At 40.9% G+C, this 12,305-nt stretch overlaps 1 protein-coding gene across 1 annotated transcript; it reads right to left on the reverse strand.

Moving 5' to 3' along the window:
- Window positions 1-7,948: 7,948 nt before the first annotated feature.
- Window positions 7,949-11,527, reverse strand: LOC122776903. The gene is made up of 5 exons (XM_044037683.1): window positions 11,320-11,527; window positions 10,114-10,913; window positions 9,386-9,455; window positions 9,063-9,228; window positions 7,949-8,099 (listed from the first exon to the last, which is right to left on the reverse strand). Exons 1-5 carry the CDS (start codon window positions 11,525-11,527, stop codon window positions 7,949-7,951), a joined length of 1,395 nt encoding a protein of 464 aa, XP_043893618.1.
- Window positions 11,528-12,305: the final 778 nt, after the last annotated feature.

Raw genomic sequence — 12,305 nt, forward strand, 5'->3', positions numbered from 1 at the left:
CTGACACTTAAAAACAGTACAGAAACAATCAGTTATTTTCATTATACAATAATTCAGGTATAGAATCTGTTAATTATGACATTATTGTTATGTGAAAAAGTGTGAGTGTAAATACCCACAGTAATTTATAATCATGTACAGTATGAAGTAAACAGAAACATAAGTTTAACACATTTAATATAGAGTAATGAAAATTATAATGGGTAGATATTTTAGGGTTAGACTTGACATGTATTTTCAATCTATGACAAAGAGAGTCCACAATTTTTAATCTTAATGTGAATTCTGTTTAACCTAAACTTTTCTATTGTGTGTGTGATAATATACATATGTACAGGTGTGGTGGGTGAAGACAACTATTGTCCTTGGTTCGAGTGCTGATAGAGGTTATTGTGCCAATGCCTTAATAAAGTAATTTTTCTTATGTATCAATGTTCTGCCTTTTCTTCAATGGCAATTTCATATCATGTCACAACTGAAATAGTGAACATATTGGCTTAAATGTGTGTATATGATCTTTGTAAATGTTCTGAGTCATGTAGCTGAATGAAAGTATCAGTGATTCACATATCATGTGCTGCACCTTGTTGACAGATTTGGAAGAGGGGATGAGTGGTTATCAGTGTTAAATCAGGTTTATCTGTGACAGTCGTGGAGTTTGTCTCCAGACCAAGACGTTTTTAACTTTTTTCTCTGCGGCTTCAGTTATGATCGAGATTGTGATGGTCAAGGAGATAAACTAACAAGAATCTGCTCAGAAGCAGAATACAGACGATAGAAACCATTAAAAGGGGTCTGTTGCAAAATTCTTGTTGGTGAGTTATGACAGAGATGAGGGGTCAGGATGACCAGAGGGGTGTCGGTTCATTGCAGGTAGATGTGAAGATTATTTGAACTTAAGACAGAAGAAAAGAATGGACACACAAAGCAGACTCAGGGGTAGGAATGCAAATCACAGACAACCTAAATCTTAGGTTATCGAAGGGAAACGACGCACTGACAAGGAATACAACAGAAAACACTGGAACTTCCACAGTGGGGTAAAGAAGATATTGCACTAAAGGGAAGGGAGACAGAGCTTAAATACACTGGGAAGGAGAAGACAATGAGAAACAGTTGCAGCACATTAGTGCAGGGCAGGTAATCACAAGAGCGCAAAGCTCATGTGATTCGTGAGGAAGTGAGATTTGAAACAATATAAGGGAAATGAAAATGAAACAGGAAACACTACATGAATGATTAATAAAATACAACTCAGGTAAATTGAAAGGACAAGATAAGGAGATACTTGTAAATCTTGAGGTTGATGGGCTAGTGATGGGGCTGGTGGTAGTAGGTGTTCAATATTTTCCCGACCATGGACTATATCCTCTCCGATACCGGTTCCTCCCCCGCAACATGCCTGTACCACTCTGAAGTTTGAATAAAAGTAGTTGAAGTGCTGATAACTCTTGATCTGTGGGAGCTTTAGAAAGTAGGGACTCAGATGTGTCTGCCAGTCGAAGGCAGGCACCGTACACTGTAAAAACCATAACTAGCAATTGTTAATCTCATTACAATTTATATGGCTTTGCAATGAGCAATCTATAAACTCTTGTCTGGCCAGCAAATTTCTCCCGTTGTTGACTTCACTACGATTTTTAAATCAGCTCAACAAGAATTTCTAAATCTTTGAGCAGATTTTTGAGTGAAGTTGGGCCAACTCGGTCGATTGCTCATGTGAACAGTTTGAACCGGTTTTAACAGCTCTGTGCTGAAGGTGTGCGCCTGTCCGACGTTTTGTGGAGCACAAAACGTGGGAGCTGACAAAACTTTAGCTCTAGCAGGTAAGCCAAGTGTGTTTTTACTTTCATCATGCTGAATTAGTGCAGACTGACTTTTTTTTTACTGTATGTCATTGTTTGCTGTTGGTAACTTTTTCGCACGCGCCTCGTAAACAGGGCTTGGAGGATCATATTTTTTTTAAGAAAGTGGTGTAAGTAATTCGGAAACTATATTAATTGTAGCTAACGTTGTGTCTATTTTATCTGGTGCAACACTGGGTAAACCAGGCGGTAAACAACAATGGTGTTCGTTTATTATGTGAACGCGAGCCGAGCGTGGTCCGCTCCTACTGTCTCTTAACCTCTTCTTCCCGGTTTCCCCCAGTCTAGCAGGTCTTCTCAGAATTAATGCTTTGTCACCAGCATCCGGCAAAAATGGACCTGCTGCCTATTTCCGCCGGACGCCGGAGCAGAGACAGACCAGAGACGAGCTTGCTGAACCCTCAGTGCTGCAGTGTTACTTGATCATAACATACGTGTCATACTTGACAATTTGGCTACTGGCATGACACGTTTCCATAAAGTACTGTACTGCTTCATGCTCTGTCAGTAGAAATAAATAAATAATAATAACAAGAAGATACAATTAACATTTTTAATCAGGTAAGGATGTGTTTTTGTTGAGCGTTTTTTGTGTCCTCCATGGAGTACATCACTGTAACTGTTTGGATGTGGCATAGTCACCTTTTTATTGAATGTCAATCCTCAAAATCGATGTTTACAAATGATATTCTTTCTTGCCAGTGTTACATTTAAATATGTGATCCATTTTATTCTGTGACCTGTCCTAATATTCTTACCATAACCACCTCACTCCTATGGAAGTACATTTCCCCATGCTTAATTGAAATTGCGAGTTTAAAATGTCATAATTATGATTTAAAATATTTTCATCAGGGGAAGAAAAGCTGAGAATGACTTTTTGCATAATCATGAGTGACATTTTTTTTCTTTTGCTGGCAGAAGGGGAACTAGCAGTGAGATGGTAGAGGCACCTCAGAATATGATGGGTCACAGATTTCAGTGCAACAATGGAACATGATACATTTGCATCCCGAAATTGGTACTGTTGTTGTGGCGGGTATTTTCATTCCTCTGCAAAATGTAGCTACTTTCCTGCACCTAAGGGTGCACAGGAAGCCACGTATTCACTGATATTGCACATGACTAGTGTAGTTTTTTTTAAAATATGTTTTGCTGTTAACATGGTCAGATACTGTATTTAACATGGTGCAGACTCAGAACAAGTTACCCAGGAACATCCTGTACAGAGATATTCTGACATTATGGTTTGATAATATTTTTCTGGTTTTGTTATTAAGATATCTGAAGAATTTCATTGGATCACGAGCAAGGACCTCCTCAGGACTTTCAATGCATCCCTTGACAAATTTGGGCCTGGCCTGCTGAAAATCTAAAGGTCTAAGAAAGGAGCTTTTTGTCAGGAGATGGAGGAGCTCCTTGATCAACTTGATTACCAGGTCAGTGAAGTGCTCCTTTGCCTGGCAGTTTAAGAAGAGCATGAATATACTTATTAGGAATGATAAAATGACAGTGCTATACTAATTGAAATACTCCTGTTTTCCACTGGATACTTTTAGACATCCGACATTGTGTCCCACCGGAAAACAGCAGCACTGATAGGCCTGCCTATCTACCTCCGCGAAGATGCAACCAAGTTTTTCCTGAAGTGCTCAGTAAGTAAAAGTAACTGCAGGAAAGTTAACAAATAATTCAGGCCATGCAGCTAATTAATCCAAAATGTAAAAGTACACCTCCCCAGGGCAGTTTATCAGTCCAAATAATTTTGAGGTCAGGGTTGCAGTTTTTGTTTTTTTAAGCACCATTGTTACAGGTGATGCACAATTATGAGCATGTGCATATGAGAATCGATTTTTTTTAATCGAATAGTGACCCTAAAAATTTGAATCGAATCGTGAGACACCAAAAGATTTACAGCCCTACTCGCATGCTCTGGGACTCCTCTCCTCCTGACTGGTTTGGTATGTTTTCTGATAGGAGCTACAGTTTTGTAATGATTGTCATCGCTTGTATGGATGTCCTGGATGTTACAAGAAATGGCAGCCCTGAACTCTGCGTTGTTGGTCTACCTGAGTTTGTTACATATCCAGAAAAATAAAAGACAGTGTTATTTTGCTCTCTGCCATGTCACCTGTCCCTGATCAGCACCTCAGTGATTTCATACATTTGAGGGGAAATTTGAAGTGTCTTCTACCACGTCTTTATATTCATTACATTTGAGTTTGTTTACAAAATGAAGATTTCAGAATTTTCTGCCTCTCCCATATAATGACATTGGCTTATGCATTTCTCTCCAGTGTCAGCCCTTTTCTCACTCTTTAACATTACATATATCTCCGATTTGTTAATTGAGCGCGAGAAAGTATCTTGTGCGCACCAGAAAGTATTGTATGTGCGCGTGATGTCCCCGAATGCAGTTTCAAGACCATTTGAGGTGTGAAATTAGTCATTTAGAATTCAAAAATGTGGTTTGTGTATTAAGATATGACGTATTTGTAGTTTGGCAGCGACAGCATCTGAGGTGATCAGCCCCGCCTCAGCAGACGCTCGCTGCGTACTGTGCTTGAGGCAGAGCAGCGTTACCTCGGCCTGTCCTGATGAAATGATCTCCGATACCGTTGCTGCCAAACTATAAATACATCACATACTTTCTGGTGCTCACGAGATACTAAGAAGAAAGACTGATCATTTTAATTTTCGCACTTTTTTGTAGTTCTTTGGTCAAACATAACTGGTTAGTACTCATGATGTCAATTGTGGGTTATGCATGTAGGAAGACAAAGACAACAAGATTGTAAACAGACAATAATAGATGCTGAACAGGTATGAACCATAATATTTACTTCAAAAATAAACTACAATATTTTAGTAATTAAAAATGAACCTCAGTGCTGACATTCCCCGCCTCCGCTCTAGGAAAAAGCAAGGCCACTGTGTCAGGTCTTTGGGTCACGAGTGTCCACATTAGGGCTTCTGTAAGACCTCGCCTCAGCTGCTTAATTTGCCTCGTGACACGTCCTATTACCTGTAATAAGATAATTATCTGTTAATAGTAATAAGACAGAATACAAACCATAGCATTCCTCATCTAAAAGCAAGCTTGAAGAGTAAAACAGAAAAAGAATAATTCCATTTGAATACATTCATTATGCTGCATTCCACTGGTGATATTCCACAGGAAATAATCATACTGTTCTCCTGAAGACGGAAGATTTGAAGGCACATCTGAAGTGATGCATTTAACTCTAACAGTTTTGGGTTGTTTTTTTTCTAGAAACTTAGCACTGGGCATTTATAACCAAAACATCACTCACAGGATAAACAAAACAAATTGTGACTTTTGTTTGGACAGACATTTTTAAACTTTCACTCACAGATCAATAGCTTCTCAAAAAGCCACCTTCTGTTATTCTCAGTTAGGGAAGGGAGGTCCCATGCAAAGGCCAAGTCCAGGACACTTTGTTTCTCCTTATCAGACAGTATGGACCCCCCTTCAAGCTATAAGACAGATGGCAACTAATTAGGACATAGAAAAAAGATGTGTATTGCCAGATACCACAGATGGGGGGACAAATTAAACGAAAAACAAGAAAACCTGATCCCTACAGTGAGGTGATCCAGTGGATCTGTTGTGCTCTAGGGAGCATGATTTGGATCTACTTGTCCCCTTTGAGGAAAGGGTCCCTTGTAAAAATTGTCGAGTTCAGAGTCTTGGAGAATCAATATCAAATTACACTGAAGCTGACACACCTTATTAAGACACTGTCAGTTTTCCTTTAATTTGTCCTCTGTCCATATGTGCACTTGCAAAATGTAATGAATATGAATATTACCCAGTGGATCCAAATAAGCTCAACCCTTTATTTTATTTACATATTACTGGCATTTGAGCTGCTTTAAAACCTCTATTTGTGTATACTACTACATCTACAGTATTACAAAACTAAGTATTAAAAATCTCATTCACTCCCTCTTTATTTGATAAGCCAAAAAATTCTTTTAATCAAACACGGATTGTTTCTCCCTCTCCGGGAACCATCACCTTACCGTGGTGGAGAGGTTTGACTGCCCCTGTGATTCTGAGAGCTGTGTTGTCTGGAGCCTAGTGCTCCTGGTAGGGTCTCCGAAGGCAAATTGGTCTCAGGGGAGGGGCCTGACGAAGAATGGTTCAAAGACCTCATGAAAAAACAACAGAGGAACAGAGTGACCCTGCCCGGAGGAAGCCCGGGGCCCCCGCCAGATGGAGGGCCCGTGAGTGAACGCCTGGTGGCCGGGTCTACCACGGGGCCCGGCCGGGCACAGCCCGAACAAGTCCCGTGGCCTCTTCATCGTCCTCCTGTGGACCCACCACCTGCAGGGAGATCGACTGGGATCGGGTGTGCTGCCACATGGGTGGCAGTGAAGGTCGGGGATCTCGACGTACTGGACCTGGGCGGCAGAAGCTGTTTCTGGGGACGTGGAACGTCACCTCGCTGTGGGGGAAAGAGCCGGAGCTTGTGCGGGAGATGGAGCGCTACCAATTAGATCTGGTGGGGCTTACCTCCACGCACAGCCTTGGCTCTGGAACCACATTCCTGGATAGGGGTTGGAAGTTGTTCTTCTCTGGAGTTGCCCAGGGTGTAAGGTGCCGGGCGGGTGTGGGGATACTCACAAGCCCCCAGCTGAGCGCTGCTGTGTTGGAGTTTACCCCGGTGGACGAGAGGGTCGCCTCCCTGCGCCTTAGGGTTGCGGGGGGGAAAGCCCTGACTGCTGTTTGTGCTTATGCACCGAACAGCAGCTCGGAGTACCCGGCCTTCTTGGAGGCCCTAGACGGGGGGGGACTCCATAGTTCTGCTGGGAGATTTCAATGCGCACGTGGGCGACGATGGGGAAACCTGGAGAGGCGTGATTGGGAAGAACGGCCTACCTGATCTAAATCAGAGTGGTCGTTTGTTATTGGATTTTTGTGCAAGTCATGGACTATCCATAACAAACACCATGTTCGAGCATAAGGACGCTCATAAGTGTCCTTGGTACCAGCACTGTAACAAATTGACAGTATTTACAGTAAAATACCTGGCAAAAAAGTTGCCAGTAAAGTATTGTAAAATTCCTGTTAATTACTGTAAAAAGGATTACAGTAAATTACAGGATAACTTTTACAGGTTTTTCTTGTATATAAATTACAGCAATTTCTTGTTGTTTTTTTGGAAAAACAACTATTAATTGTAATCTAGTTTACAACATTATCTTGTATTCTATTCAAATTACAGAGGTTACCTGGCAACTAAAGTTGCCAGTAAATAGCTGTTAATACTTCACAATACAATATGTTGTTGTTGAATGTTTTTACAGTTAAATTTTGTTTTTCACATTAGCAAAATAATTTTATTTAATATGTTAAATAAAACCAGAGTCAGAGCTGCAGCAAAACAAAACTTTTATTAAAACTTAGTTAGCAGTTTTACAACATGCCTTCAGAACTCAATTCAAATAATAATGAATAAAACAGAAATAAACAGTGAACGGTGTATAGCAGTGGAACAATTAAACGGAAATGTTGCGAATCTTCAACCTTAAACGGATAGTTCGGGTTTTTTGAAGTGGGGTCTTATGGAGTACTTTTCTATAGTCGGTTTGTTAGCTACATTAGCTGCTGTTCAGCGATCCCTCAGTTTGGAGAAGCAGAAAGCCGCTCCAGCACAGACGATCAGCTTCTCCAAACTGAGGGATCGCTGAGCAGCAGCAAATGTAGCTAACACACCGACTATAGAAAAGTACTTCATACGACCCCACTTCAAAAAACCCAAACTATCCCTTTAACTCTATCTGTCTGAGTTAGAGATATAGTGTGAAAAACGCCTGCTGTTGTTGCCGATGTTCTCCACATCTCTGGGGCGCTCTGTTGTTCTTCCGGCACCAGCTCCGTCATGACAGTGCTGGTGCCGGAAGAACAACAGATTTTGCAGCTGCGCCGGCAAAATCCGTTATTCAAACTATATCCCTAACTTGGATAGATAGAGATATGGTTGAAAATCTGCACATTTTTTCCTTTAAGAACAGTGGGGAAGACAAGAATCGTCATCTTTGCATATGACTTACGCTCAAAGCCATTCAAAGTCCATTAATCGCCTGAGGAGAGAGGAGACATGAGGATTGACTGAGTTGTTCTTCTTCTCATGCACCTTCCCACTTCTTTGGCTGACCAGCTTTGTCGTCTTGGTGCCACTGGTGGGGTTGAGTCCAATGAAACATCTGAAATCACAAAATCACATGAAAAGAAACTTCATGAAAAAACTGCGCTGACAGCTGCTCCACAAAAAAGAGCAGAATACCAGGTTGTTCGAGACAAGCTAATCATTTGCCCATCCAATATGAAAAACTGCAAAACATCAAAAAACTGAAATTAGGCTGTTAATAATTTTTCATTATAATTTCAGTTGTGCTGTCCAGGCAAGCTGAACCAGGAAGTGGCTCTATAATGCAATGACTAATACAGTGGAAATGTCATAAGGGATAGTTTGGAGTTCTTGTCACAAGATTGTATGAGTTACTGACCAGTAGTAATATAGTTGCAACAACATAACCTCAGGAAGCAGGTACTCTGGTTGGAGATTTCCCGACTGGTGCAGGCTTGGAAGGACAACAATGGCATCAAACAAAACACACCAATATAAAAACATTGGAACTATTTTGTTTGTGAAAAATAGTCTGGATACGCACTGGAGCCTTTTTAAATATCACACCACCTCGCAGGCCACCTAGAGGCTCCACTGCGTAGTTATACTGCAATTCTGTAACAAACTTAATTGTTCCAAAATAAGGAGTGGTCTGAGGGTACCATAAAGCAGGTAAGAAAAAAAAAATCACTACATTTTCAGTTAATATGTATTCTGTTGTGGATTACTAAACAAATGTTTGGCATGTTTGTCGTGGTTTAAAATGTTCTTCAGTAGTTGTCCCATTTTGTTATATGTTATATGTTGCTGTTGCTGTTGGGCTGGTCGGGAGAGCTCCAATTAAAGGACTCTATGCCCAGGGTTACGTCCATGCAACCTATCACTACTGGTTGGTAACTCGTACATACATTTATACTTGTGCCATACACTCCATTATAATGTGCAGCATGTCCCTGGCTTGAGAATGGTCTTAATACTCATGATGACAAACTTTACAGAATAATGATCCACCAGAATTCTACTTCAAGCACAAAGTTACCTTTGAATGAATTCCAGTGTGCAAGATGCTTGCTCCTGGTACACCAGATTAAAGTTGTAATAGCTTGAAAAGAATGCTGCCATTCCAGCCACGAAGTTGGAATGTGGAGGCACAACCACCTGACCCTCGATGCTCAGCATCCATTGAGTTGCTGTGAGCACTTCACCTAAACATAAATAAACATATAGTTTATATGTAAATGTTTTATCTGTTGCCTTCCACATAAACATGTTAAAACTATTAAACTAATATGTGTCCTTCATATATTCTCAGTCTTTGCAATGCTTTACAACAGATTTAAAAAAACAAACTGTATACACTACCTAAGACAATTAGTCTCGGAGAGTCAGGAAGCGGTAGTGTTCTTTCGATGTCAGCTGCTGTTGCTAACTTCTAAAAGACAAGAAAAAATACATTAAAAACTGACATAGTCATTGCCCTTAGCTCAACAGTTGAGGGTAACAAGATCATACCTGTAAGAGCCAAAGTCATCATAACATACTTTATTATTGTTGATGATAATTGTTGACTAATTGTACCTTTTATGCTGTTAGCTGCTGATGTATTACTAGGCCTTTAGTGGTAAAGTGCACCTCCTCGTGTCAGTCAGATGTAAAAAGTTGATTAGTCAGCAGTTGTGACGGAAGGAAGAGGCCTTACAGTTAGTTTGGCTCAATACAGCTTTTTTGACTGTTAATTAGGAATATTTTGGATTACCTTTCTGTGAAATATTTTTTTGGATACTTTCTTGGATTATAATTTTGTTCTACATAAGGATTCTACTTTGTAAGATACATTTTTGCTCTGTAAAAATTAAGTATTATTAATTTCTTCTTGGAGAGACAAGTAAAGTCAAATCTTCTTCTGATTGTGTGGCTTTGTGAGTAACCCTTCAATTTGAGATGGATGCACAGTGGAATGTTAAGAAATAGAAACGTGACAAACTAATGTCAAATAGGTAACTTAGTGGCTCAAACTGACATGATAAAATTGCCACTTCAATACCAATATCATTTTCAAAAGCTTCAAACTATAATAATTTCACACTTACATCTGCCTGCAAAACGAGTCCCTCAGGGTTCTCTCTGAAGTGTGCCATAAGTAGGAGGATCACACATGGGCATGGATCACACATTTCTTCTCTGTTGTACTTCACCAGGATGCGCTCTACCTCATCTGCATTAGTCCCCGCTGGCTTCTGCTGGAAAAACTGAAGGATCAGCTTCCCTTTTTCTTCCATAACCTGCTCCATTTTATCCAGGATGCCAATGTCTGTGAGTAATTTGAAATGGCTGTACAGCTCTTTTGGTGTAAAAAGATATGGCCACTCATTCTTCAGCTCAGCAATCGAAGGGGGTGGGCTGGCATTGATGGTTTTTCTTTGGAGGTAGTAGGTTGTTTTCATTAACTGAGTCAAAAGTCCTCTCTCTGCACCAGCTGGCCCCTCAACGCAGTAGAGGTCTTTCATTTCCCTCTGCTTCTCTTTGAGACTCTCTTCAGATTCCCCCGGTGGACATTCAGGCTGCCATCTCACGCAGCCATATTGGTCAGCTGGTCCTCTAGCTGTGTCTGCAGGTGAATTTGAGACCCTTCTCTGTTTCCTTCGTCTGGAGAGAGCACTTCCACGATTAACATGTTCTACTCGTGTTTTTAGTTGAGTCGAAAGGGATCCATAGCCACTACCAATTACAGTACCATCTCTCATGACATCTGCAAAGCATTTGGGATGCTGCTTTACAATCATCTTGGCCACTGTCAGGCACTGAGATTTTGATGGATTTAATTCAGTCAGCCTCATTTCATCAACAATGATTCGTACCATTTCCCTGCGGTATTTAGCAGACGTTTCTCCTGTGCAATGGCGGCTGTGATACTAGCAGGCATTCTGTTCCAAGGAACATTGAAGTTTTCAGGCCAGGCACTTAAATTCACAGTCATTCTGGAGCTATTACTGCTTGACAGACTTGGAAGGCTGGAGGTTGATTCAGAAGATGGAGGATCATCTGTAGTGGTACTGTAGAATATGTCAGAAGGCGCTACAGGAGTCAGTGTCAAACATGTTGTTTGTTCTACAAAGAGAAAATAATCCAGTTGTTATAGCACCACTTAATATCTACAAACAATGAAATCCATTTCAGTAAAGTTATTTGTGACATGTTAAATGTGACAAATTACATAACATGTATAGTGTATCACAGTAAACAGCCTATAATTTTAAGCAATTAGCTTTTCTTCATAAACATTATCTAAGACATACCTTTGGTTTGCCACGCATTGAGAAGCCTCCGACACTGGATAGTTGTAATGTTGGCAGGGAGATCCTCCTCTTTGATGAACTGCAGGTCAGATTTGGATTCCACTCCAATGCTTGCCAACTTGTTCAGGAGGGACTGTACTTTATCCTCTGGTAGGCTAGGTAATACCACCAACACAGCTTGCCTTATGTCCTCCCCTAGTGCTGACATGTCAGTAGATATCTGGAAGGGAGTGGTGAAATATAATCTCCACTGTGCCATTCAGCTTGTACCCCATTAATGGATAATAATCAAGGAGGTCTTCTTGCTTGACACACATGTAGTTGGACTCCTGGACTACCTCTGTTAGACTGTGAATACCCAAATCAGTAAGGGCCACAGCCTGCTGCTTTCCCACAACAAAGAAGACAAAATCGCTACGATGGATCAGAATCAGTTTAATCTCACCCATGTGAAGGCCCTCATCATCTCGTCCTAGAACAACATGCATTCCTTTTTTGTACTTTGTCCCTTTGACAGTGACAGCATTAGTGGCTACAGTAGTGTCATGTGTGAAGCTAAATGGTGCAGTTGCAACCTTGATGCTCTCATTATAGTCACCAGCATAGAATTCAGTTCCTTTTTCAACCTGGATGACAGGAGGGAAAAGACTGCCAGCAGCTAGGTATGCTTGAAGGAGCTGGTGTCGCTCTGCTAGAGTAGCACACAGGTTCTTAAAGTTGTGCAGTTTTCTGGCACACTGTTTGAAGAAAGTATGCTTACTTTCAAATCTCAAAGTCCAAAGACGGATGAGAGGTCCAAACTGAAGAATAAGCACAGGATAGTGACAGAGGTAATGGTGCTTTGGTTTAAGGGGATGGTGTGGAAACAGCTCCACTCTGGACTGGATGTATTCCTCGATGAGAACATTCAAGTAGGCAATTTGATCGGCAGTAATTGCTGGTGCACATACATGAGCAACTATCTCTCTCATGAGCAAAATCAACTT

The sequence above is a fragment of the Solea senegalensis genome, linkage group LG11, assembly GCF_019176455.1.
Source record: "Solea senegalensis isolate Sse05_10M linkage group LG11, IFAPA_SoseM_1, whole genome shotgun sequence".
NCBI lineage: Eukaryota > Metazoa > Chordata > Actinopteri > Pleuronectiformes > Soleidae > Solea > Solea senegalensis.

What these genes read in the sequence shown, in the direction of transcription:
- LOC122776903 (XM_044037683.1), bottom strand. Translation starts at nt 11,527, where the DNA reads ATGTCAGCACTAGGGGAGGACATAAGGCAAGCTGTGTTGGTGGTATTA. An exon ending in TCCGAGACTAATTGTCTTAG is followed by an intron (nt 9,229 to 9,385) that starts GTAGTGTATACA and finishes ATTTATGTTTAG; the next exon opens with GTGAAGTGCTCACAGCAACT. An exon ending in ACACTGGAATTCATTCAAAG is followed by an intron (nt 8,100 to 9,062) that starts GTAACTTTGTGC and finishes TTGTGATTTCAG; the next exon opens with ATGTTTCATTGGACTCAACC.